This window comes from Meriones unguiculatus, chromosome 18 (assembly GCF_030254825.1).
Source record: "Meriones unguiculatus strain TT.TT164.6M chromosome 18, Bangor_MerUng_6.1, whole genome shotgun sequence".
In the NCBI taxonomy this organism is placed as follows: Eukaryota; Metazoa; Chordata; class Mammalia; order Rodentia; family Muridae; genus Meriones; species Meriones unguiculatus.
Genome location: NC_083365.1, coordinates 21497218 through 21522591, shown reverse-complemented (window position 1 = coordinate 21522591; position 25374 = coordinate 21497218). Strand labels below are relative to the sequence as shown.

General features: G+C 51.4%; 2 protein-coding genes across 5 annotated transcripts in view; both read right to left on the bottom strand.

The window, feature by feature from the left end:
- Window positions 1-1044: 1044 nt before the first annotated feature.
- Pla2g4f (phospholipase A2 group IVF) lies at window positions 1045-15112 on the bottom strand. Of its 2 annotated transcripts, XM_060371532.1 has the most exons (20): window positions 14900-15112; window positions 14014-14086; window positions 13337-13473; window positions 13132-13260; window positions 12791-12831; window positions 12502-12544; window positions 11999-12065; window positions 9204-9346; window positions 8969-9080; window positions 8789-8828; window positions 8438-8573; window positions 5595-5731; window positions 5135-5357; window positions 4408-4522; window positions 4081-4218; window positions 3896-4003; window positions 3587-3781; window positions 2935-3101; window positions 1672-1858; window positions 1045-1419 (listed from the first exon to the last, which is right to left on the bottom strand). In XM_060371532.1, exons 1-20 carry the CDS (start codon window positions 15008-15010, stop codon window positions 1196-1198), a joined length of 2526 nt encoding a protein of 841 aa, XP_060227515.1. In that variant the 5' UTR covers window positions 15011-15112; the 3' UTR covers window positions 1045-1195. The 2 variants fall into 2 exon arrangements, with proteins under 2 accessions (XP_060227515.1, XP_060227516.1); XM_060371533.1 differs by lacking the exon at window positions 14014-14086 and having other exon boundaries at window positions 14900-15077.
- A 2399-nt stretch (window positions 15113-17511) lies between these two features.
- Window positions 17512-25374, bottom strand: part of Vps39 (VPS39 subunit of HOPS complex) — a 45410-nt gene continuing 37547 nt past the window's right edge. For all 3 annotated transcript variants that reach the window (XM_060372164.1, XM_060372165.1, XM_060372166.1), the window contains 10 exons: window positions 25156-25229; window positions 24739-24837; window positions 24160-24277; window positions 23581-23709; window positions 22216-22318; window positions 21969-22014; window positions 21048-21197; window positions 20787-20921; window positions 20484-20575; window positions 17512-19097 (listed from right to left, as the gene is read on the bottom strand). In XM_060372164.1, coding sequence (XP_060228147.1) covers window positions 19022-19097; window positions 20484-20575; window positions 20787-20921; window positions 21048-21197; window positions 21969-22014; window positions 22216-22318; window positions 23581-23709; window positions 24160-24277; window positions 24739-24837; window positions 25156-25229 — 1022 coding nt within the window. In that variant the 3' untranslated portion in view covers window positions 17512-19021. The remainder of the gene's footprint in view (window positions 19098-20483; window positions 20576-20786; window positions 20922-21047; window positions 21198-21968; window positions 22015-22215; window positions 22319-23580; window positions 23710-24159; window positions 24278-24738; window positions 24838-25155; window positions 25230-25374) is intronic.

Genomic DNA, 25374 nt, shown 5'->3' with positions numbered 1-25374 from the left:
GCAGGCCACGTCGACTGCCAAGTTCTGCCAAGACAGGGTAAGCAAGTCCTAAATAGTTCCTGCTTCACATATATGTTTGTCAAATATACTGGGACAGAAGACTGAAGATGATGCCCCAAAGTTACAGAGAGAGTTTTGTGTGGCTATTCAGGCAGCAAACTGTCTCTGTCAATTTTTATTTTTTGGAGGCTGCTAGCCTACACTTCCTATTTACTCGGGTAATTAATTTTATTCCTTCTCAAGTGTCTGATGGGGTTGAAGACCAGATAATTATAGTTTTATATCAAGCTTGGTTGCTTAGAGAATTAAAAAGATATTTTAAGGTCTAAATAGATGTTTTTAGGTTGATAGATACAAGCTATAATAAAAGTAATTTAGATACAAAACTTTAGACCCTCGTAAATAGGATAGATATTTTCTTCAAAATTGCAAAATACATTTAAACTTAGACGTATGAGTCTTACCTATTGGTCTTTATAATTGCTTCATAATTATTTTTACTATACATATTTTTTAAATAGCCTTTTTAATTAGACAAAAAAAAAAAAAAAGGAATTGTTGGAGTATGGTCAGGTGCTTTGTATTTGTTAATTGCTTGCCCCCGAAATTCTTACTGTTTCTGTGCAAACTGTCATGTACCCCAATTATGGCTGTTTAACATTGCCTAAAAAATCATTCCCGATTGGTTGATTAAAAGGCCAAAACCTGGGCAGGGCAGAAGGAGGTTCATGGCTATAGTTCCCGGGCTTTGGGGAGAGGAGAATCACCAGAAACAGACGGAGACAGAGAGAGGAGGAAGCCATGATGGGTTATTATGGAAAAGGAACCACGTGGGCCAGGAGGAAGGACTCTAAAAGTATCATGGAAAGGAGCAATCCAGATGAAGGATAAGCAAGTACTTGTGGAATTATGGATGGGAGATGGCCCAGATAGGAATGGTTAAGGCGGATGGAATGGAATGGAGGCCAGGAGATGATGGAAGGTAGCTTGGGAGGAACTACCTACCCAGCCCAATGTAAACAAGGCAATTATAAAATCTGACAGGCGTCTGTGTTTTATTGATTATGATGGTGGGTTAGACAATACTGCCGTAACAACTATGGGGCTGATAACAAGCATTATCAGCCCAATGCCATATACTTCCAACAACAGTCCTCCGTCACATCTCTCCCGCGGTCCTTTGACTCTCACCAGCTCAGCCCCCGACCCCTTCTCCAGCCTGCTGCCGCCGATCCAGAGCCAGCTGGAGGGCATGCCTGATGGTCTCCATGTTGTTCAGGACGTTGTACCGACTCAGGGTCACCAGCCGGTCAAACTCCTTGGGCTCATAGGTGAAGTCCATCATTCCGTAGGGGGTGTTTGGCCCATTGATGATAAAGTCCCCAAAGGCCTTCTCTTCAGCTGTTTGTCGTTCCACACCTGGGGTGGGGTGGGAGCAAGGTTAGGCTGGAGTGGTCTATGAAGCTGGCCAGGAGCTGATGGCCCTGGACACTGCCCTGCACAGCCCATCTGGTTTGCTCCGTGGGAGAGGCCATCTTGACTCATCGTGAGCACAGAGGTCCAGGCAGTGGGGAGCAGCAGTGGTTTACCCAGGCCCTCCAGGAGCAATGCTCCCAGACCAGCATCCCACATTCCCCTGGAGGTTAGAACAGGCTTGGGACTTCCCCTTACCTGGGGCCAGATGTGTCCTAAAGGTCCTGTTGACGAGGGGGAAGTGCAGGACGATGGGCGAGCAGGGGTCTTCCGCCTTGGTGAACAGGTAGCACTCACGGGGCTCCTCAAGGTCCTTGGGGCCCACCTCAATCCTGGGGAAGGGGATCCCTCGGTCCAGGCAGTACTTCTCTGTCATCTGCAACACCTGGGCAGAGAGGCAAGCCTCTGGCTTCATGCTAACTCCCAGCCACCTTTCTGTTGGCCAAATGAAGGTGTCTGGGAGGTTTGAATAAAAATGGCCTCCACAGGCCATATGGAGTGCAAGGAGGTGTGGCTTTGCTGGAGGGAACAAATCTCATTCTCTTCCTGCTGCCTGGGGATCCAGAGGTACATCGCTCAGCTCCCTCTCCAGCACCATGTCTGCCTATGTGCCTCTCCACGCTTCCGGCCATGACAATAATGGACGAAACCTCTAAAACTGTAAGCCAGCCCCGATTAAATATTTTTCTTTATAAGACTTGCTGTAGGGCTGGAGAGATGGCCCAGAGGTTAAGAGCGCTGGCTGCTCTTCCAGAGGTCCTGGGTTCAATTCCCAGCAACCACACGGCGGCTCACAACCATTTATAATGAGATCTGGTGCCTTCTTCTGGCCCGCAGGCAGAGCACTGTATACTAATAAATAAATAAATCTTAAAAAAAAGACAGAGAGAGAGTTGCTGTGGTCACGGTGTTTCTTCACAGCAACAGGAACCCTAAGAGAGTTGGAATAAGTGTCTAGAGAGACTGTAGTCCTTCATTCCTCCCCTTAATAGGGCCATCCCATCTTCAACCCCTCCTCTGTTCCCTGTTAAAAGGCTGGTTAAAAGGGCAGTGTCGGAAGGGTGATTTTATCTCTTCTTCAATCCTAGGTAGTCATTGGACGAGGAGGACAAAGAGGAAATCAAAGAGAGACCACCAGACTCCCTAAGCTGTCTCCCTAAGAGGACTTTCATGGCTGGTGTTTCCATAGTAACAAAGAAAAGCGACCCCAGGCCCACCCTGGAAAAGAAATCCTACCATAATTGGCCAGGTTCTAGGACAGAGTCTAGACGATGCCTGAGACCCTCTTTCCACGCCCTATCATAATCCCAGAATCCTCCAGCTGGGAGACCAGGACTGTCAACGATGCTTGAACGGTACCTTCTATGAGGGGTAACACCCAAACACCCAGCCGGGCCTCTCAGCATAGATGTCTTCTCCTCCCTGCCACTCCCTTTAGGAGACCCCTCTCTCCCTCCTTACCTCAAACGGGGCTTCCAGGGAGTAGTCAAAGGACACAATGAGGTCCACAGCCCGCTGGGGCTGCAGGATCAGCGGAAATGGTGAGTTGATGGCAAAGCCTCCATCTACTAGGGACAGGCAGTCCTTCATGGGTGTGAGCTGGTTGGGGCGGGCATCAGGGTGTCTCTCTGTAAGGTGCACAGGGATGAGTATAGCCGTTCTTGCTGGTGATCCTCTTCTCCCACCTCCCAACAGCCACGGAGTACCTCACCTAAGCCCGTCCACCCTGCCTCTCACCACTTTCAGCAATCAGAAAATCCTTCCCCGTCAGCAGCAGGAGCCTCCCCCTCCTCCAACCAGATAAAAGCCAGTGCTGGCCCCAGTGAGCTAGATGTATGTATAGAAAGGATCCACTTACAATCCCTCCCCCCCGCCAGGCTGGAAAGATGGCTCAGTAGGCATGAGCATTGAGTGTTCTTCCAGAGGACCCAGGTTCAAATCCCAGCACCCACATGGCAGCACACAACTGTCTGTCACTCTAAGATCTGACACTCTCACACAGACATGCAGGCAGGCAAACACCAACGCACATAAAAGATTTCTTCAAAACAACCCCCCCACACACACCCACACACACACACACACACACACACACACCCACAGTACCACCTACTTTTCCAGGCCACAAACTCCCTGCTAGCCAGGTAGTCCTTGTACAAGCAGAGACCTCTGGTGAAGTTAAAGTTCTGGGTACAAGTAAAGCGGGAGGTGAATATGTCCAGCACGGCCTGAGAGAAGGGGTTCTGTGGCGTGAAGAGCCTGGTAGGCAGCCGTGTGGGGTCCTTCAGCCGGAACCTTGGACTGCTTTCTAGATGGGAAGCGATGAAACAGTGAGAAACGGAACCATTCTTGGTCCACCTCTCTCCTGGGCCTGGCAAGTTGCTAGCAAGTGGTGGTGGCTGAACAAGGTCCCTGCGCTCACCTGTGATTTTCACAGTGCTTCTGTGGCAGTCCAGAAAGCCCAGGCCTGAGTGTCCCGTCTTCAGGAAGATCTCATACAGGCTGGTGGCGAAAGCACTGCCCCACATGCCTGCAGAGACAGTCAGGGCCCCGCATCAGGGCCTGCCTCCATCCCCGGCAGTCTCCAACCTCCGAGCGCAGACTTACCCTGAAGGTAACAGATGCGGGGCTCTGGCCAGGACTGCAGCAGCCGACCCATGAAGAACTCAGAGCCAAAGAGCTGGGTGGGGACATAAGCCCCATACTTGGGGAAACCGACCTCGTAGGGTGTGAACTCACACCACTCTGGGGGAAACAAAGTCAGCGGGGTCCTCGTGGCTTAGCAGGGATCTTGCCTTTCCAAAAAACGGCGATGCCCCCTTCCGCCAAGGTCCCTGCTTGGGAGCTCCTCCCACTCGTCCCTAACAGCCCATCCTTATCCACCCTCCCATCACCCCCTTCCTGTCTCCTTCCTTTGCGTCCACACCCAGGCACCTGCGAAGTCTTCCCCACTGATGTTTGGGTGGACGTTGACGCTGGCGTAGATGGGGTATGGGTTCTGACCCTGGCTGACTATTTCTTGCTGGTCTGACAGCTTGGCAGGGTTTTCCTGGGCAGGAAAGAAAGTAGACAGCTTGGCTTTGGGAGGACTCCCTGTTCTCCGTCCCCAGGGCTTGATGTCAGCACTCTGACGTCAAGTTGTCAAGGCCAAGCTACAGCTTGAGGCTGCAGCCGAGCTAAGACCCCTGTGGGTAGGTTTTTTTGTTTTGTTTGTTTTTTAATAATTTCAGTGCCTCCGGGAATACTCTCTCCCTTGTTTTTCATTCCAGAAAGCATATCAGAAGAGAGCGAGCCAGACTGGCAATTTTAGGGAGCTATTGAAAAAGCAGTCTAGTTTCTTTACAAAGAAAATCTCTAGGAGATGTAACTTCTTAACTTAGAAAGAGATGCCACGCTTCCAACCAACAGCCACACTGCGGCTCAGCGGCTCTGAACCTTCTGCCTCTGAGAGACTGGGCCTGCAGTTCTAGCAGCAACCGCCTGGTGGCGGCATGGGTCAGGGCTGCTTTGGCCAACGCGTGGGTGTGGCGCTCCGCCCCAGGGGCGGGCAGGAACCGCTTTGAAAACACTCCTTTACTCCACCCCGGGATAAGGGTCAGCCTGAAGAAGTGTGGAAAGGGAGATGGGATGGGGAGAACGCAGTCAGTTCCCGCTCTCTTACCGCCTGGTTCAGGAAATATTCGACCACGAGGCCCCAGAAATCAGGGAAGGACATGGTGTGGCCTCTGCTCTCCCAGGCCGCCTTCTCCCTGGAGTAGTATTGCAGCCGCTCTGGGGAGAGCAACCCTATCTTACTGCTGCAGACTCGAGCCGAGGCACGTTCAATGGGGCCCTGCAAAGACTTCTGGGACCAGGATGGATCCGTGCAGAGCGTAGAGATGCACCTGCGGATGGAGGGGATGCCTGTGAGTTAGAGGAAGGATCCTCTGCCCTGTCACAAACACCTGCCGACCTCCTCCCTCGCTCAGACCCCTGTCCCTGGGACCCAGCCTCCTCTCAGCCACCCTGATCCTCACAAAGGCAGGCTCCCAGGCCCGTATCAGAGACTCCATCCGATCACCTGGACGTCCTTAACCACCCATAGCTCACTTTTGCTCTGTACTCTGCCCCACCTCACTTACCAGGTAGACCCCGAAACCCCGCTCAGGTAGGTCACGGCATCCAGAACGCCAAGCTCCTGCAGCCCGGCCAGGCTGCCGTACAGGGAAGTCATGGCTCTGGTTCCGCCCCCAGAGCCTAACACAGCTACCACAGGCACCTAGGCAAAGCGAGACTTCCATAGCGACAACACTGGGCTGTGGGATTACTGCTCACCCACAGCGGACATTGCTGTAAGCACGCCCCAAGCATTAGCTCACTGACGCCTCCCAGGAACCTAGTGAGCCCCCCCCCCCCTTTATAGATGACAACACTGATGTGTAAGGTTACATGGGGCTAGGTGTGTGTGTAAGCACACGTTCACTTGGAGGTCTAAAGATGATACCGGCTGTGATTTTTCACTTGTTCTTCACCTTGTCTTTTGAGACATTGTCTTTCCCTGAACCCAGCCCCCCACAGATTCAGCTTCACCAGCTGGCCACCAATCTCTAAGCCCGTGACTACGTCCCTCTTCCCAGGACGTGTGCCACCAAGCTTTGCTTTTTCACGTGGGTGCTAGGGATCTGAACTCCAATAAGCATTTTATTGACTGAGCCTTTGCAGCTTGTTTGTTTGTTTGTTGGGTTGTTGTTCTGTTTTTGTTTTCTGAGATAGTCTCACAAAGCCCAGGTTGACCTCAAACTCACTATGTAGCCAAAGATGGTCTTGAGCTTTCCGCTTCTACCTCCTAAGTACCGGAACTGCAGGCATGCACCACCATGCCTGGCTTCAGAGGCGGCTCTTAGCCGCCTGTCTCGGGAAGGTATATTTGATTCACCAGACCCAGTCTGCAATGTGAACACCTGGTCCTGGCTGGCCCCTTGTGGCTCTGCAGGACCTTCAGCGGCACCCTTGGCCTTTCCTCGGTCGATGCCAGCGGCACTCTCCTCCATCCACCTACCACTCGCAGCTAACGCTGATACACGTCCTCTGGGGCTTGGGGAATAGAATTGCCTGCAGCTGAGGACCACTAAGCTGAAGTGACAGGAACCAGCAAGTACCTCTGGCCTGCCCCCCAGACACGAGCCTTTTCTGCTTCTGGCCCTGCTCACTGGGGACCCTGTTGTCTGGATAAAACAGAAGAGATACTTGGCACTCAGTGGCCACATCTGTTGACCTGATATGCAATCTAGGTTTGTCACTGGGCAGTGCTCCACATCTGCTCTACATGTGTGACGGAGACAAGGCTACCGGCCTTTTCCTGACTTCTGCCTCCAGTCCACCTCTCAGCGTCCCCGTCACAGGCCAGCTGGTCCTTGCCCAAGAGATCCCACCGAGCCTCCGCTCCTGGATCCCTTTGACTACTGTCTAGTTACGCCCTTTCAAAGTCCATTTGTTCCTCCCTCCCACCCTTTCCCTGCCTCCTATGCGGGACTCCCAGAGTGGCCCCTGATGTTCGGTTGTGGTACTCTGCATCTGCTCCCATCATCAGTTGCCGGGTGAAGTCTCTCTCTGGTCTGACGACGAATTTGTTAAAGACTCTGGTCCCAGAACATTCTGCAGGCAGGATCAACTGTAGGTCGAAGGCTTTGTGGCTGTGGTCAGGGACACCACAAGAACATTGGCCCACAGAATCAACTGGCCAGGACTCGTAGGGGCTCGCAGAGATCAGGCTGTGCTTAGGGGTCTGACCTAGAGGGTCTGACCTAGGTCCTTTTCATATATGTTACAACTGAGTGTTCTTGTGGAAATCCTAACGGAGGGACAGGGGCTGTCCCTGACTCTCTTGCCTACTATGGGACTTTTCCTACTACGGGGTTGCCTCCTTCAGCCTTGATATCATGGTATGTGCCTGGTCTTATTGTAGCTTGCCATGATGTCCCTGAGAGGCCTGTTCTTTTCTGAGGGAAGTGGAGGCCAGAGGATCTGGGGGAGAGGGAAGGTGGGGTGGAGAGAGGGAAGGAGGGGAAACTGTGGTCAGGATGTAATATATGAGACAAGATTAAAAAGAAAGAAAGAGAGAATTCATTTGTTCAAGTCCCACCCCTCATATATGAGTCTGTTTGCAGACAGAGCCAATAAAGAAGCAATATAGTTAGCGTACTAGGGGAGGGCCTTAACCTGACAGGACTGGTGTCCGGATGAGAAGAGGAAGAGAGCCGGACATGGAAGTACAGCCTTGGGATTCCAGCAACTGGGAGACGGAGGCAGGAGGACCCTAAGTTCAAGACTAGTCTGACTACATAGGAGGCCTTTGCTACACAGTAGTAATACTTACCATTAAAACAAAACAAAACAAAACAAAACAAAACATTTGGGGAGGTGGGTGTGTTGGCACTTGCCTTTAATCACTACACTCAGGAGGTGGAGGCCAACTCTTCTACATAGCAAGTTTGAGGCCAGTCGGGACCACATAGACTCTGTCTCTCAAGGAAGGTTGTGGGTAAGAGAACTCCTGCTCCTGAGTGCACACACACACACACACACACACACACACACGCACACACACAGACACACATATAGACACACACACACACACACTCACATATGCACACACAGACACACACACACACAGAAACGGCCATGTGACACCTCAGATGTCTGCCAGTCAGGAAGGGGATCCCTTGAGAAAACCAGTTTCTGTTGGTTAGACCACTCAGCCTGTGGTCTATCCTGCTATGACCGCCCACGCTGCTAGAGAACTGTGTAGGTCTTCATTTCGATTCCTGACTGCTGATTGTGCCCGTTGGCTCAGGTGAGCGAGCCCGTTCTTTCTCTTCATTCTCTGCTGCCTATTCCTCCTCTGAGCTTCCTGTCACCGCTTAGCCACACAAGACCCCTCAAGGGGAGAGACTGGATTTGGTCGAATTCATCCTCCGTCCCATACCTGGTCGCTGTGTGGAGCCTCACTCAGTCCCATCACCCACTGCAGGGCCTTGGCTGCGACCTGCTTCCTCTTGTCCAGAAATTCCAGCTCCCCGTCACAGAGCTCAAAGCCAAGGCGCAGGTCTAAGTCCCCAGAGCTGCTCCAGATGGGGTGCAGAGAGTACGGAGGAGAACTTGGAGTACAGCCTGCGTCCTGAGGAGCCCCACAGAAAACACCCCAGGGGACTCCCAGCCAGTACCAAAGAGCTGGTTCCCACGGCCTGAGCCGAGTGGGCAGGAAAGCAGAACCGACTGGAGTATTTCCCACTTCCAGCTAAGCTCCAAAGGCCTTCTACCAGCAATCCCATCTCACCTCATTTCTGCTTTCACACTCAGAGTCACCTCCTGGCCCTGAAAAAGGCAGAAGTCCTTTATCACTGAGTAAGTAGAGTCAGACCCGCAGCTGCGGCCCTCGGCCCCCAGGTAGCCCGCCAGTGTGTGCCCCAGACCCCTCTTGGTGATCACAGGGCAAGCACCAGACCAAACCTTCCCTTCTCCAGCGCCACAGTGTGCTGTTCCTCCTGGCCGAGGGGCAGAGAGGAGAGCAGGAGGCTTGCCTGGCCCGGCTTGCTGCTCTGAGCCTCCAGCTGATCAGTGGGGCTGCTCTGCGGAGAAGAGCACCAAGGGGCAGTGTGGGGCAGAAGGCGTGCCTCTCGGGCACGCTGCGGCCTCCTCCTTCAGGGGCTCATTCCGTTATCCCTCCCCTTTGCCGCGGCTCACTAACTAACCTGCAAAAGTAGGGGCTTTTCCACCCCCACTTGCAGCGTGGGGCTCGGCACTGGGTTCACGTGGAAGGTAAAGGTCGGCTGCCGAGGTACTGTCTGTGGCTTCTCGTAGGCCCCAGGCACGGCCAGCCGGATCTGCCTCGAGCCTGAGGGCAGAGGGCCAGAGAGAGGTAAAATGGGGTTGATGTAAGTGTGGCTTAGGACAGTGCCATCCCAGATGACAGTGATTTCGCCTCTTCCCCAGACCCCTAGCCCTCATCTCCCTGCTCACTTGGGTACCTTGACCACAGGAAAAGAGCCTTGGAGCTCTTAGACTCTAGAACCAGCCAGCCCTGGTATAGTGTGTAACACACAAATACTAGGAGGGCAGCAAATGGGTAAGCCCACAGTCTATAGGGCTGGTGGTTTTGAAATTTTTTATATTAATTACCTAACCACAACTAATAATATAAATATCATTCCTTCTTGCATTAATCGCCAATTTTCAGCTGTTAATATTCCAAATCCCGTGACTCCATCTGTGTATCATGTTCCTCGCTTTGGGGGAGGTTTGCGGCCAAAGTGAACAGAGAAATATGCTTCAAGATGCTGTGGCCTTAGCTCCCCAAAGTAGAAGATCTTGGAAGAATGTAGAGATTCAGACAAGGAGGTAGAAGGCAGAATGGCATTCTGGGTACAGAGGATTGTATGTTGGCAGAAGAAGAGGGGGTCAGAGGTCAGCTCAAGCTAGGTGAGAGCCAGGCCGGGAAAAAGCAAAGAAATAGGGGGGCCTCCTGGCAAGGGACAGTGGGGTCTCTTGCTGCCTTGCTTCTTAGCAGCTGTAAGAGGTGCTTGACATCCAGGCCCAGGCACACAATGCAATGCAGGGGAGGCGTGCTTCCAAACACATCACAGAAGCAGCAGTGACCCAAAGGGCAGGAGGACAGCAGAGGTCCAGATGGGATCCTATTCTTGCCCAAGATGAAGCCAGACTTGACACGCCCTGAAGTAGGGGACACCCCTGGTGAGGTGCTTTCCCCCTCCCACCGAGGTTTATGGCCTGAGATGGAGCCAGACTGAGATGTGCCATTCACTGAAGAAATGCCCGGCCTTACGGTGAAGAGAATGCCCTTGGAGTGTGTCAGCTCTGTGGCTGGTCCTTGCTCTCCCACGTGTTGGCTGTGGGAGCTGAAGAGGTTAGTGACTGCCCCTGCTCTATACGGTTGCCATGAGGAAGCACGATCAAATAGACGTCATGTGCTCAGCATAGTGCCAGACTCCACGTCACCAGTGGGACACTCATCCCACAGGTGCCGCTGTCCCCGTGTGAGAAGGGCCAACAGCTGTCTCACTGCCCACTCCCACATCTGGATGTCTCCTCCTAGGCTGTCACCTCTTTGACAGACTACATTAATGGCCTCAATCCTGATCTTTCCCCAGGATTCTCTTTCTTTGCCATGTTGTTATAGGAGTATGTGTGTGTCTTCTCAGTTTTTTTTTTTTTCCTTAGAGGAATGGATTGGATCAAGAGACACATTTTAACAGTTTGTCTATCAAAGCAAACACTCCACAGAGAGATTGCGGTGGGTTGCCACAAAGCAGGGAGAAGCACCATGAGGTCTGGGTTGTGGATGTTAAGGAATTTCTATGAATATTTTTGTGCTGGTTCACATATTCCAAGGGTGATAATACAATCTTCCTCCCCCACAAAATCAGAGTGGACTAAATGTCCCTTTTAGAACCCCCCTCCCTTCTCACGGTCCTTTTGAAAACCCTAGAGGGAGGCAAAATAATAACGAAGCTAGTCATTTGAGGAAGCAGGCTCTTTGCACATTGTGTGGGGGAGATGCCCCGGTGCCTTAGTTTTTTAAATAATCTGCAGCCTCAAGGATGTTTAACTATGAAGGAGCATTCCAACTGACAGGAGATGCAGCCACAACCAAGCAGCTGTAGTTTTCTTGGTTAGTTCATGTCTCTTTCTTGAGATTGCTCAAGGTTCCATAATGCTATGACTTTTGGTTGAGACATTTTGTTATTTTTAAAGTTGTATGTGTATGTATGTGTGTATATGACTATGCATGCCTGTGCACACAAAAGAGATCAGAGGATGTTAGTCCTGCTCTTGTCATGCTTCACCTTTTACCCTTAAGACAAGCTCTCTCCTTCGATCTGGAACTAGGCTGGCAGCAAACAAGCTCCAGGAATCTTCCTGTCTCTGTCTATCTGTTTCCCCAACCCTCATAGCATTGGGGGTCATGCCCAGCTTTTGAACTGGATATTAGGGATTTGAACTTAGGTCCTCAAGTTCATGTAGCAAGTACTTTTGCCCACTGAGCCATCCCCTCAGCCTCGTCTTGTTACTTCTATAACTGAGATTTTACATTGAAGGTGGAGGCTTCAGCTTTACACAAGACTGGCAGGCTGCACGAGTCAGAAATAAGACATGTCATCTGTTAGGATTCCCTTCTCCCAACCTCTCAGTTCTTCCTCGACAACAGAGTGACTTAGTTCTTTCCCCTAAGGAGGCCGACTTTACCGACTGCCTTCTAGCTCTGAGTTTAACCACATGGCTTGTTTTGGGCCAGTAACATGTGGTTGGCCAGAATGTGACCAAAGGCTTAAAAAGCACTTGCTCAATTGACTTAGCTCTTTAGCACCTCTGCTGAGGTTTGAAGAGTATGCACAGGCTGGTCACAGGGGTTGGGGAGACTGCTCTCAGGCCAGTCCCTGCTGCCCTCTCCCTGCTTTAAGCAGTGAGAATGTTGAGAGCCGCAGCCCCCAGGAAGAAGGCGAGCCCAGAGGCTGAGGACCAAACTCACCGTGCTCTCCAAGTGAAGCTGTCTTGTCTCCCTTGAGCGTGCCCTGGATTCTCAGGCAGGGGTGAGCCTGGGGAAAGCAGAAGCCTTGGGAGTCAGAGAGCTCATAGGGGCTGACCAGGATGGAGGGAGGGAGGACTATCTAGGGCAAGGGCCAAAGCAGCCATCTGGGACCTGGGCCCTCTGGGCAGGGATCTTTTGTGAAGATCCCCAAGGCAGTTCCATGTACTTCCCCAGGGCTCATAAGAAAAGGGTCTTGGTAGGAAAGGGGATTATGGGACCCTCCAAGGCTCCCTCAGCAGTCTCAGCAGCCAGGGTCCTATGGGAGTGATGGTTCTGTGATGCCCACACAGAATCAAGACAGCTTCTTGACCCTCATTCCCCTGGCGTATCTCTCTTCTAAGGAAGAACTCAGTGTCCTCAGGAGACACGTGGGCATCGTGGACTCAGCCACAGTCTCCTGCTCCCCAGCCCCACACAGTCCCATCCCCGTCTTCCTTACTCACCACCAGGACCCCATTGGTAATGACTTCAGATGCAGGCATCTGACTGTAAAAGATGAAGGGCTCGTGGGCCATCATCCCCCTTCCCATGCCTACTATAGCAACATGGTCAAAACAGGTAGCAGAGCCTGGGAAGCATGATAGGGTTGCGGGTAGGGAAACTTGCCACCCAGCATGCAAGCAGGTGTCAAAACCAGGCTGACCTCTCTGAAGCCAGGCCTCCAAGGCAAGTTCCGACTTGCGGACTGCTGCTTGGAGGAAACGGATAGTCGCCAGCTCTAACCAGACTCACCTCTTTTCCAGAGTAAATTCTACTTGCAGCTCTCTTGAATCCTACGTGGGGGTGAGCAAGGCATCAATTTTCAAAAACCTTCAGAGATCTCGGGAACAGCCCCTGCCTCCCACCTTTGCTCAGCTCTCAGGCCTAGGAGATTAGTCTGGAATAGTGTCTCATAGGCCTGGGGAGCAGGGGAAATAGCATTTCCCTGGAGAGCTTCACTCATTCAGAAATATGTGCATGCTGCTGTTTCAGACTCAGCAGTGACCAAGGCCAAGCCAAGATGGCTGCCTGTCCATGGCTCAGGGGTGGGGGTCTTCTCCTGGAGATTTAGTGTTAGCCCAGGCAGGCCTCACCTGCTGGTTCAGAGTGAAGTTTTCTGTGTGAGGCTGGCCTGGCTGGAGACTACTCAGGTCAAACAAAAGTAAGGAGAGCTTCTCGCTGTCCAGGATGTCCTTGTCATAGAGGGTAAGCTCCAGGACGTTCTAGGCATGAGACAGAGGGGTCAGCATTGTGGAGGAACTCCTTGGCTTCCATGCCCAGCCCCTTACTGACCCATACCTTCACAGCCCCATGGATCCGATAATGAAAGGTCTCATTCCACTCTGGGTCACTGCAGTTAGCCACTGTCCTTGTCTGAGCAGGGCTAAAGGAAGCTGTGGGCAGCCACAGTTGGACATAGCAGTCAGCCTTGGACACTGCAGGTAAGAGGGGGGAGGGACTTGGCATCAAACTCTTATTGTCTCGAAAAGGTTTCCCGGAGGAGGCTGGGCTTGGGGTGAAGGCTGCCTGCCTGTGGCAGGTGGGGGTGTTTTGGTGTTCCTGGCTCTCTACCTCCCACTCAACTGACAGAAATCCTGCAGCAGCAGCCACAGGTCAAAGGATCCCGTGGCAGCACACACCATTGAGCAACTCCTTCAAATGGCCTGGTTCAGGCCATTACATTCTGTGCCCTGTGTGGGCACCAGCAAATCTCCTGGAAAGCAGGCATTGATGTGTGGCAACATGAGCCTGACACGCCCTCAGAGAGCCTCCCAGAGCCAGGAGGCTGGATTCACCCCTCCAGTGCTCTTGTCTGCCTGTGTACCCCACACCAGGGTACCCCCTCAGTGGTCAACATGAGCCCATCAATGTACTCCAAGAGGGCATTCCACACACACACACACACACACACACACACACACACACACACACACCCCACTCTGAGAAAAGGAGAAGGTGGGGTGAGGCTCACTCACACAGATCTGTGTCCTGGATGTTTCTGGCCCTCAGCACCTTCACTTGAAGGTCGTAGTATGGGTGGGTTTCCCTCTGAAACAACAGAACCCCAGGAACTCAGTTCCAGGCAGCTAGGGATAGCCCGACCACCTCTCTCAAGTGTTTTCTCGCTCCTGTTCTCTTCTCTATCTTATCACAGAGCTTGCCCTGGGCCAGGGTCACTGATGTTCCTGTGCCAGGAGCTCTGGGAAGTTTTTTTTTTGCAAGGCCCAAGGTATTGGATGGTCAGGACTGGTGAGGAGCCTGGACCCAGGGATCAGCTCAACTCTAAGCATCACTCTGAGCAGCTAAGCTGTCCTCTCGATGAGGTCTGGGCCACTGAGATGATGAATTGAAGAGGGTGAAGCATTAAAAAAAGAAAGCCAGTAACCACTGCACCCATCAGCTTCCAGGCAAGAGCTGGAAGACCAACCAGAGGCAGGTGAGACACAGGTCTCCCAGCTCGTACTGGTCTGACAAGTCACTAGATTGAAGATTAGGTTAAAAGAGAGAGAGAGAGAGAGAGAGAGAGAGATAATGCCAAATTCCACCCTTCTAGGTGTCAATCTAACCCTCAGAATGCTAACAAATCCCTTTATCCCTTCTCTCCACAATGGGTCATGCAGCCAGATGAGCGCATTCCTGGCAAACCAACCAAAGGCAATGGTCACAGGATCTGCCATCGCTTCTTTCTGGCGATACTTTCAAGAGCCAAGGCCTTGGCCCAGCTCTCTAGTTTGAGCTTTTCCAGGTTACCTGTGGCATGTTCCACCCTAAATCAAAACCCTGTGCAGTGGCTGGCTTAGTCCCTACAGGGCACTGTCTCCCAGGACTCTGCAGTCAACCCTTCCCAAGAGAGTACATTACCCGCCAGTGGCTCCATTGTGGTTCCGTCTTTTCTCTCTTCCGCAGCAGCGCTGCTCCGAGAAGGGGCAGTCCCTTACCTACCAGCCACTTGGGCCAGAGGGTCAAGGGCATGGCCAGCAGCCCAGGTCCCAGGAGGGAGCGTGACTGTTTTCCAGAGCTGCTGTCTGTCTGGATATACTTACTGCTGCTCAGGTCTGACAAGTAGCGCTGAAGTGGGAAGGGTGGGGCAACTGGTGCTGGGTGGCCACTGGGGCTGGAGGTGGGGTTTGAGGTGCTCCCGGAAATGAGTGGAGCCTGCTTTTCCCAGGCAAGAGACGGGTTGGTCCCTTTCCAAGAGATTCTTGGGGTCCTGCTTAGCACTCTGATTCCTAGCTCAGGTCCTGCTTAACCGTGAGCTAGTTGTGCCATGGTCCTGTTTAGTGGGTAAGGCAAGGGCCCAGCTATTCCTGTTTCTAACTAGTCTGCCCTAGATGAGGTTATAATCAGGGCTAACCTCATCTAGCTGCCAGAAAGCCCCACACCATCCCTTCTTCAGGTCCTCATTTTCCCACAGCTCTTAAGCAGAAACATGGAAATCTCAGGCTCAGGGTTTCATGGGGACTCAAAGACAGTTCATGCCTCTTTTGGCCTCCCTCAGTTATTCCCTTACATGCTATGCTCAAAGTCACCCACACCCTAAAAGGATTCACTTCATGACTCCCTTCCTGGGTTGGCAGAAGTGCCTGGTGATGCAGGCATAGAGGCAGGGACACGGCCAGCTAGTATAACAAAAGACAGAAGAGAGGCAAGCCTCTCTGTTCTTAAACTGCCAGAGATAAAGGCTTTAAGGTGCTCATGACCACTGTGAGCCTCCAGCTGCAACTGCCTATGCCTTCTCCCTTCCTGTGGGCCACAAATCATCTCCGTGGCTGGGCAGGAGAGTCGCCGGCAAAAAGAGTTTCTAGGAGAGTGAACTCTTAGGAGATTCTTTTCATCTCTTTAACCACAACTCTTTCATAAAGCCAGGGTTGGTGGTACCCCCATCCCCAGCACTTGGGATTCTGAGACAGAAGGCTCACTTGAACTCAGCAATGTTAGATCAGCTTGAGATCCAGGATGAGACTCGTACCTCAAAGAATCAGGTAATTTTTCCTGTCTTCCCCCAGACATACAGCTGGAGGCTAAAATGACATCCGCAAAGGCGAACTAATTCCCGAACTAACAGGCAAGCTCAGACCAGAAATTCCAGAACCAGGAGTGACATCACTGTGACGGCCTGTTTTGCCTCATGTGGATTGTAAAGTCGAGATCTGACTCAGAATGGCTGAGCCCGGCCCCCTTGCTGATTGATCTTCTGGATGAAAAGCACCTGGATCCCTAGTCCGAAGCTTGAGGCAGGTGCGGCACAGTTCTTGCTGGTTGAGTGCTTTCAGGCTTAAACCACATTCTCTGCTTGGAAACCATCTCCCCATGCCTCAACTCAGAGTTCTGGATAATTTTCATTGGCAAAAGGCTTTCAGGATGGCCACAGACAGACAGCTCAAGGGGGAGACATTAGAGGGAGAAATGGGCATTTAGAGCTGGGCAAAGTGAGCCAGCTTCACTTTTCAAACAGAGCCCTTCACTCCTACCAGTTCCACGTCCTCCCAAGACCCTTCTAGCCATAGCGAATGTCAAGAGGCACAAAGCAATGCTGTGTTAGAGAGGCTATGTAGGATTCTGCAGTACCCAGTGTGATGAAGGAAATATTCTGTGCATAGGATGTCAGCCATATACCCACAGCCACACTTGCTGCGCTGGCCACACAAACGGAGGCATTCATGATTTAACTTTTCATTCTTTGTGAATTTCACATCATGCACCCCAATCCCACTCATCTCCTCATCCCTTCATACCTATCTTCCACCCTTGTAACCTCCTCCACAAAGAAAAAAAAACCCCAAACAAAGATCTCATCATGGAAGCTGTAGTGTGTCATAGTGTGTCCACACAGCTTTACCTGCAAATGTTCATTGCACTGAGTCATTGGTGTGGGTCAAGGCTTCTGCTACACGATCCTGGCTTCTCAGCAGGACTCCTCAGACTTTGCAGCTTTGGATCTGCAGGACCGCCCCTTCATGTGCTCCAGCATACATGGAGTAGGTGTTGACAATGGGCCAACTCAGAGTCCTAGATCTGAACCTGAATGGGAGCTGAGTTGGCCAGCCCACAGCAATCCTGCACCCACATCACTAGGTCAGCTCTCTGCTCTCCTGCCCCTGGGACTGGCTCACCCACACCTTTGGCACTGGGGCCAGCTCTACTGTGCTGCTCAGGCAAGGTGCAGGGTCGGCTCTCCCAAGTGCTGCAGCTGGTGAGGGACAGGGACAGCTCTCCTGCTGTCGTGAGAGGAGTGCTATTCTGATTGTTTTTCATAGTTACTGGTTGTCTTATCCGTCTTTCCTTAGCTAAACTATTCCCTTATTATTCCACTAAAGTCTTCAGAAGGGAGAGGGAGAAGAAGGTTCAGGGAGACTTGGTTTCTTGCTTCTGTTTATTGAGGAGCAGCCCCTGCCCCCACAACCCTCTACAGAGGGCAGGGTCCAGGGAGAAAAGGATGGAGTTTGGGGAAACAGAATTAAGTACGCACACCATCCAGGAGAAAACAGGCTTTATTCTACTGCTTCAAATACAGTTTGTGAGAAGGGATGCTACAAGCTTACCAGGTAGGAGGACAGGACTCATGATGGGGCAAGTTCCTGCCCTGTGGGGAGTGGCTTGGCATCCTGGTGCTGCTCTTGAGGAAGTGCATTTTAAGCTGGTGTGGATGGGTTCATGGGCAGCACTGCTCAATTTTTAAAAAAAATTTATTTGTATCAGTGTTTTGCCTGCATATATGTCTGTGCAAGTGTGTGCCAGGTACCCATAGGTACCAATGCCGGCAGGTCCTAAATACCTCTTACAGGCTCTCTGATAATGCTCAACAGAGCCAGCAGTAAGTTATAAGTCCACGTGCTCCTACATTACTCTTGGCCATCCCTCAATGCCTCACAAACACACACCACATCTCACCACTGTCAGTTTCTGGTCAATTGTTCTGTGTGTGCAGTGGAGACATATATTACCACCTAGAGCAATCCTCCAGTCCTAAAAAAAAAAAAAGGCCAGGGACAACTATGGCCACGAAAGCAACAGGACAGAAAGTAGCTAGAAGGAAGAAAGATGCTCAAAGCACAAAGAGCTCAAAGCCCACAGAGGCTCAACCACCTGTCCAAGCAGCTGGTGGGTGGCTGGAGCAGGCACTTCTGCAGAGATCCTGCCCAGAAGACCACACGCCCGGCACAGTGCTGGCCCAGGGAGGTACCAGCCCCTATGCCTGCAGAGACGTGTGTTCTCCCACTCATCTTATTAGAAAAGTTCAGCTCCTGAGAACCTTCATACAACGTACATGGCAACTGCTTATCAGCGCACTTCCGGAAGCCCAGACTGTGCCTTCCCATTTTTGTCTCATTTAAATATTAGTTACTCCCTATCCCCCAATCTACAGAGTGGGAGAGAAAGCATGGATGTACAACAAGAGAAGAGATTAAGGGGTGAAATAAATAGTGAGAAGGAGACGGGGGACTGAAAACAAGGGGATGAGCAGAGACGACTTGGACACAGGCACGGCTCCTGGAGAAACCACTGGCAGCACAGACAGTCAGCCTGTTTGCTCAGTGGGCTGGGGAGCTCAGTACTCAGTCCCCACGGGACTCTCCAGGGGGCCACGTGCGGGGATCTTGGGAAGCTGTGTAGTTACTGTAATAGAAAACCCTCAGTCAACAACCCCACGGGTCCAAACACTTGAGATGAAATCTCCTTGTCCAGGTGATTGGTATACAAAGGCAAGACGGTGCATTTCCTCCTGTCCAACCAAGCAGGGGTTAAATTCCTGGAATCACCTGCAACATAACAGTGTAAGATACAACTAATCTCTTTTCTAGTAAAAAGCCGGAATGCCAGGTCACAAATCCAGTTAATTCAGAGATGTTCCAGAGGGCAAGGCAGCCAGCAACGTCCAAATGAGGGAGACGCTTGGCAGCAATCCCTGGTTCCTAAGGTGGCTGCTCCTTCACTCTCTGGGAAAGCTGAGCTGTCCACTGCGCAGTGCTTGGGATTCCGGGCTCAGGTGTCGGCTGAGTTTACCTCTTTGGAACAGAAGTAGTGCACGACCACTCCATTGGGGTATCTTGCGAACGCACTGTGTGGAAGAACAGCGGAGAGGTGAGAGAAGTGCTCAGTCTCCTCCAGCACCTGTAAGAGGCATCACCCCAGCAGCTGCCCCGCACCCAAACGACAGCCTCCGCCAGGATCTCTGGAATGCTGCGGTAACACTTCTCCAGACAACTAGAGCAGGAACTGTACAACATTCATGTGCAGGCAAACATTTTTGTGACTCCATCAGTGCAGGGTTGGGGATATGGGTCAGTGGTAGTTTGACCGTCAGTAGCACTGACCTACCGACCGACCGACCAGGCAAATACATTGACAAACAAAAAGCCAACGCAGAGCATGTGCCCTTGGCTTGGCACCAGGGATGATGTTCAGCAGAACATGTTTCAGGATAGTTCTAATGAAATACAGCACATGAGGCCTCAGCAGAGAAACAGACTCTTCTGGCTAAGTAAGAAAAGGCAGCCCTTGCTGCTTCCAGGCAGGGGACTGGCTCTGGGGCACGTCTTAACAGAACAGTGCTGGCTCAGGAGGTGGCTCCAGTCATGAGACAGCAGACTGAACAAACTTCTCCTCTGGGGGCTGTCATGGTGGTGCAGGCCTGTAACCTTAGCGCTGGGTATGGCTGAGGCACAGGGTTGATTTAGAGTTCCATCTCGGCTTGAGCTACACAGCTGCCCCTATCAGGAAGACTCTCTGTATGTCTCTCATCCTCTCTTACTGGCTTTCTGTTCCATTGTTAATTTTAGCTGCCAGAGGAATAGTTTAACAGCTCGATACCATATGACAGGTCTTTATTGACGCTTGCTCTGTCAAAGCTCAAGAATTCAATGAAACAAAAGACAGCTTCTCTCTGTGGGCGTGAGGTTAGTGCTGTCCACATGACAGAAGCCAGAATCATCAGGGAGCCGGGTCTCTGGGCATGCCTGAGAAGGATGATCTTGATTTTGTTAACTAATGTAGGGAAGACCCCTCCCACCCCCCATTTTCGAAGACAAAGTTTTCCTGTGTAGTACTGGCTGTCCTGGACTCACTTTGTAGACCTGGCCAGCCTTGAAATCAGAGCTCGCCCTGCCTCTGCCTCCCAAGTGCTGAGATTGAAGGCGTGCACCACCACAGCCCAACAGAAAGGCCAATCTTGACTGTGGGTAGGACTATTCCCTTGGTAAGGACTGTGAAAAAGGAGTCGAGCCGAGCACTTGGAAGCACGCATCGCTCTCATTTTCTGTGAATGCACTGTGACAGCTGCCCCAAGCTCCTGCCCCCACCCGTTAGCCGGAAGAAACTTTCTCCCTCAAGCTGCCTTTGTTGAGTATTTCATCACAGCAACAGAACACAAAACTAAGGGCAGAAACCTAGCCTGGGTGTTTCCACCCCATCTGCACCCAGACATTGCTCAGGTGGGGAGGCTCACCTGTTGCCGATCTTCTTCTTGCACACCATGCACACCTTTTCCTCAGTGATGATGCACTTCACTTGCTGGTGTAAAATCCGCTCTTCCTGAACCTGGAAGAGATCGGAGAAGCTCCGTGACCAGGTGTGGAAACAGAGAGTAAAAGTTGGCACTGTTTCCTGCCTTGAGCTTACACAGATTCTACTAAACAACATGCTGACTGGGTGGGTCACGTCAGCTATGTGCTGCCTTGATGACAATAGGTATGTGAGAACTGTCTCAATTAAAACCCAAAGCCCACCCTACAAGTGTGGAAGGCCATACCCGGAGGAACTCGGCATGGAGAAGGTTCTTGAGCACCTGGTTGAACCGTTTCTTTTGTGCATTTTCTTCTAAGACCTTTTCTAGAAAGATGCGTATGTCATTGATCTGAGTGTTTGCTGGCAGAAGGTTGATCGCCTGGGGCACGGACAGGATGGGGACAGGTTAGGGAGATGAGGAAAGATACCAAGAAAAGCTCATGCCTGGCCCCCTTCCCCAGCCATCTTCTCACTCCAGCCCCACCTGCCCGGGCAGGGCCCTGACCTTGGTGGTATCTAACTTGCTGTAGTGCAGCTCTAGGACCTGCAGCGCAGCCTGGAGGTTGGCCTGTGGCTCCAGTAGCTCCAGTTTGATTGGCCCCAGGCAGTGAATGCTGGGGGGCGACAGGTACATCCGAAGCAGGGACAGGTACACCTGTTTCACAGACAGAAACACGCACGTCCAGCTACAAGGCCCAGCATGCCAGCCCGGAGCCTCCCTAACGATTAGAGGGCTGGTCCATAGCAGGCCTTGGCTCGGAGGGTCCAAGCTCATCCATCACCTCCCCCTAATTTCTGGCAAAATCAAAGGGCAGAATGAGGGTGCCCGTGGCGCTCTTTCCTTGAATGCCTTGTGTTTGTTTAATGTTATACCATCCACAGGAAGTCAACACTGCAAAGTAACCTAGAGGTTCCCCATTTTCTTAGGCTCTGAAGGCTGAGAACCTGCTGTATTTCTGACTGGCTCTAGTGCCACAGTCACTCTACCTAGCTCTCTCAACATTTGGGGTCAGATAATTCCTTGTCACCGGGGCTGTCCTGCGCATCACTTACCAGCATTTCTGGTTTCTAGTCCTATTCCCAGCCTCCTCCCAGTTACACCAATCACAAATGTCTCATGGTACTGGCAAATCCACGTACAATCAGACCCTTCCTCCTAGACAGGCCAGTCCACATTAATTCAGTATATGTGTCAGAACTCCTGAGAGGGGCAGGGTGCTATTATTAATCTGGTGGGTGACAACAGACGTGTAAGTCAGAAGTAAACCAGGACACGCTCAGTTTCCTTCCCAGTAAACACATGCCAACAATCGTTTAGTGCACTGACACATACAGTGTCTCTCTCACTCAGTGATTAATACAAGTGCCACGTGTGGCCACACTGGATGGGGTGGGGTCTGCTAGAGTGACAGGAAGTCCTACTTACATCTTTGTTGCCGTCTTTGTTTTGGTCGTAGTGTTTGTGGCAGTACCTGCAAGGGAGGAAGTACTGAGGATAGGCAGGCGGGACTACATGGAAGCTGCCTGGGTAGCTGCCAATGGCAACCAAACAGGAGCAGCAGGGGAGGTGATGGCCCGTCTGCGGCTGGGCATAGGGTAGCCTTCCTGGCTCCTCATCTCCGTGAGGGCCTGCCTGGGACTCCTCAGGAGGTGGGAGAGCAGGGCCGACTTACTCCTTGGCCATCTTTGTGTCCTTCAAGATGTGGACATAGATGAAGAGAGCTTGTTCGTGCTTCCCCATACGCCCCAACAGGAGAGCTCTTTCTTCTAAGAGGCCTAGGAGGAGAAGGGCTCCAAGTAGCTACCACTGCCATTACTTATGCACAAGATTAGGGGCTAAGCAACTGGGGGAAGGAATATTGGGGCAATGCAAAATCTAAGAAAGGACTTGACAAGAGAATGCCAAGATGGCTCAGTAGGTAACAACACTGCTGCCAAGTCGGATGAGCTAAGTTCAATCCCGAGGCCCAGACCCATACAAGGCCCCAGACCCATACAAGGCCCCAGACCCATGCAAGGCCCCAGACCCATGCAAGGCCCCAGACCCATGCAAGGCCCCAGACCCATGCAAGGCCCCAGACCTATACAAGGCCCCAGACCTATACAAGGCCCCAGACCCATACAAGGCCCCATACAAGGTATCCTTTGACTATGAGATACACATCATGGCACACACAAACAGATAGCACATGGAATAAAATGATTTAAAGAATGACAGATGGAGGGAAATAAAAAAAAAAACAAAAATAAAAACAAAACAAAACAAAACAAAACATCAAACCAATCCTCCAAAAACAAAACAAAATCCAAAATAACAACAGGCCTGGGATACAGCTCAGAGGTAGGGTGCATGCTTAGCACATGTGAGGGCTCATCCTAAGCAGCACATATTGAAAGTATAGTGAAATAAAATACTATTACCCTTTGTTAAAGGAGAAAGTTATTGAAGGAATTTTTAAAGGAGAAGGAAGCTAATTTAGGAGGCACTGTATCAAACAGGGTCTCTCTACACAGCCTTGACTGTTCTGGAACTATGTAGACCAGGCTGGCCTTGAACTCACAGAGATTGAATTGGCCTGCCTCTGTCTCTCAAGAGCTGGGATAAAAGGTATGCACCACCATGCCTGACCAAATCCCACCCCTTTAACATGTACCCATATGCTGTGCAAGACTCATTAAACAGCCAAGCTCATATAGACTAGGAACTTCAGTGAACCTGAGGCAAAGACTTGGTGGCAAAGCTAGTGCCAGAGAGATTTATCTTTTTTCTCAATGAATCATGCCAGATTATAAGAAGTATATGAGTTCCAACAAGAATTCCCTCTAAAGCAACAGATTACAATCTTCAAATTAGCATATGGTTCACACCCAGAGTCTTCTCCCAGCCACAGCAGAAGAATGACGTGGAGAAACAGGAGGGAGGTCCAGGAAGCCTGGGCCCTCACACACCCACCCTTGAGGAGGGCTGAACAACAATAAAGGGAGAGATGAGCCTCTCCATTCCACTTGGCTGAAACAGCTCCAAACTAGACACTCACCATCAAAGGGAAAATCACAGATGAGCCGGCCTGGATCATAGTAGCTGGAAATCTCCAAGAACATAAGCAGCTTTTGTCGGTATTCTCCCAGCTCGCCTGTTTCCTCCCCAGCAGGGACTGGATTCTTGCCTTTAAGGGAAATCAAACTCCATATGAACAGATGCTGTTAAGCAATAATGCAGGGTCAGACAAAGGGAACAGGGCTCAGTGATGTCACCCTATTATCTAGGAGGGGCCTCCAAGAAGGTTTCCCAGTTTTTACTCCCTCGTCTCTCTCATCCTAAAACACCAGTGTGACAGTAAGGAAAGCTGTGAGCAGAGCACGTATTGGCCTGCATGGCTCTTAGCTACATAGCTTGTCATCTTGCTGACAAATCTGTCCCTTCTGTCCTACCAGAGGGAGGACTCCCCGAGACACCTAGACCAGGGCTCTTGAGTCACTCAGTGTCCTGACTCCTCTAAAGGATTTCCCATCACCTAAGCAGAGAACAGGGCCCGTTTCCCCATGCTCCACACAGGCACCCAGCTCTATGTGACCTTTAAGGTCCGGGGCCAGCTGCTTTGCATGTGCCCTGATACCTGTGGGCAGGGACAGGAGATAGTCTTTCATCAGACTCTGCACTTTCTCACAGTACAGCTGGATCAGGCAGTTGTGGAATCGCGAGCCTGTCTCCTCCCACACGTGGATGATGTGCTCCTGAGGTGGAAGGGAAGTAGTCTGGTTGGTACCCTCTGTGCTTCAAGCCTGTCTCCCAGTCTCCTTCTCAGGTCCCATCCTGATTGTTCCCTAACTAAGCTCAAAGATCACCAAGACCATGACAAAAACCTAGTGATGTCTTCCATGGTTTTGTCTTCCAAAACCATGACAAAACCTAGTGATGTCAGGGAAGGTTTCTTTAATTTCCAATCTAAGCTGAAATTTACTACGTAGAGCAGGCTGGCCTTGACCCAGAGATCTGCCTGCCTCTGCCTCCCAAACGCTAGGAAAAAGGTTATCATTCTTGGTTCCCTTGGCTCTCTTTCTTCAGAGGAAGCTGAAATAACCATCCTCATATTCTCAGAGACCCCACCCTACCCGGAATCTGAACTGCCTCAGTGATCCATATGCTCCTAGATAGTGGGCTTACAGTCTTCTGGGCAAACCAAACTGTACCTTACCAGATAAGGAACAGCCAGACCCTTAAAATTCTCTATTAAGAAGCTGAGCACCCGATCTCGTGGCAGAGACTCCACCTCCGGGAGGTCTTCCGTGAATATCTGTGAGAACAGACCAGAGTTCTACAAGCAGAGCTCCGACACACACACAGGCCTGCAAATGCTGGGCTGCACGCACTGGGAGGGGAAGGGCAGACAAGGGACTAGGAGGTGGTTGGAAAATACTGGTCGAGGCTGGAGCCTAGCAGCCTTAGAACAAGGCTCTATATGCACAGAGCCTTGCAGTCTTGTCTCACCTGCCCATGTACCCTGTGACTCAGAGGAACGGGGCAGGGCATCCTCCTCCTGCATCCGTGGCTCTCACCAACCATGACCAGGGTCAACTGTGGCACCAGACCAGTCCAGGGGCCCATCACCTACCTTCAGGCCATCTTCTGGAAAGTCTCTCAGGACCCAGACAGAGTAGGAAAAAATCAAATGGAGGTTTTCTGTGCCTTCAAAGGAAAAGTAAGATAAAAGTCAGGCCTGTCCAATAATATTGAAGGGCAGGTGTGCAGGTATGGGTGTAATCTCAGAATTAATTTTGTGGACAAGAGATCCAAGCACCAGACATTCGGATCTGCTTGTTTCTTATGGTCT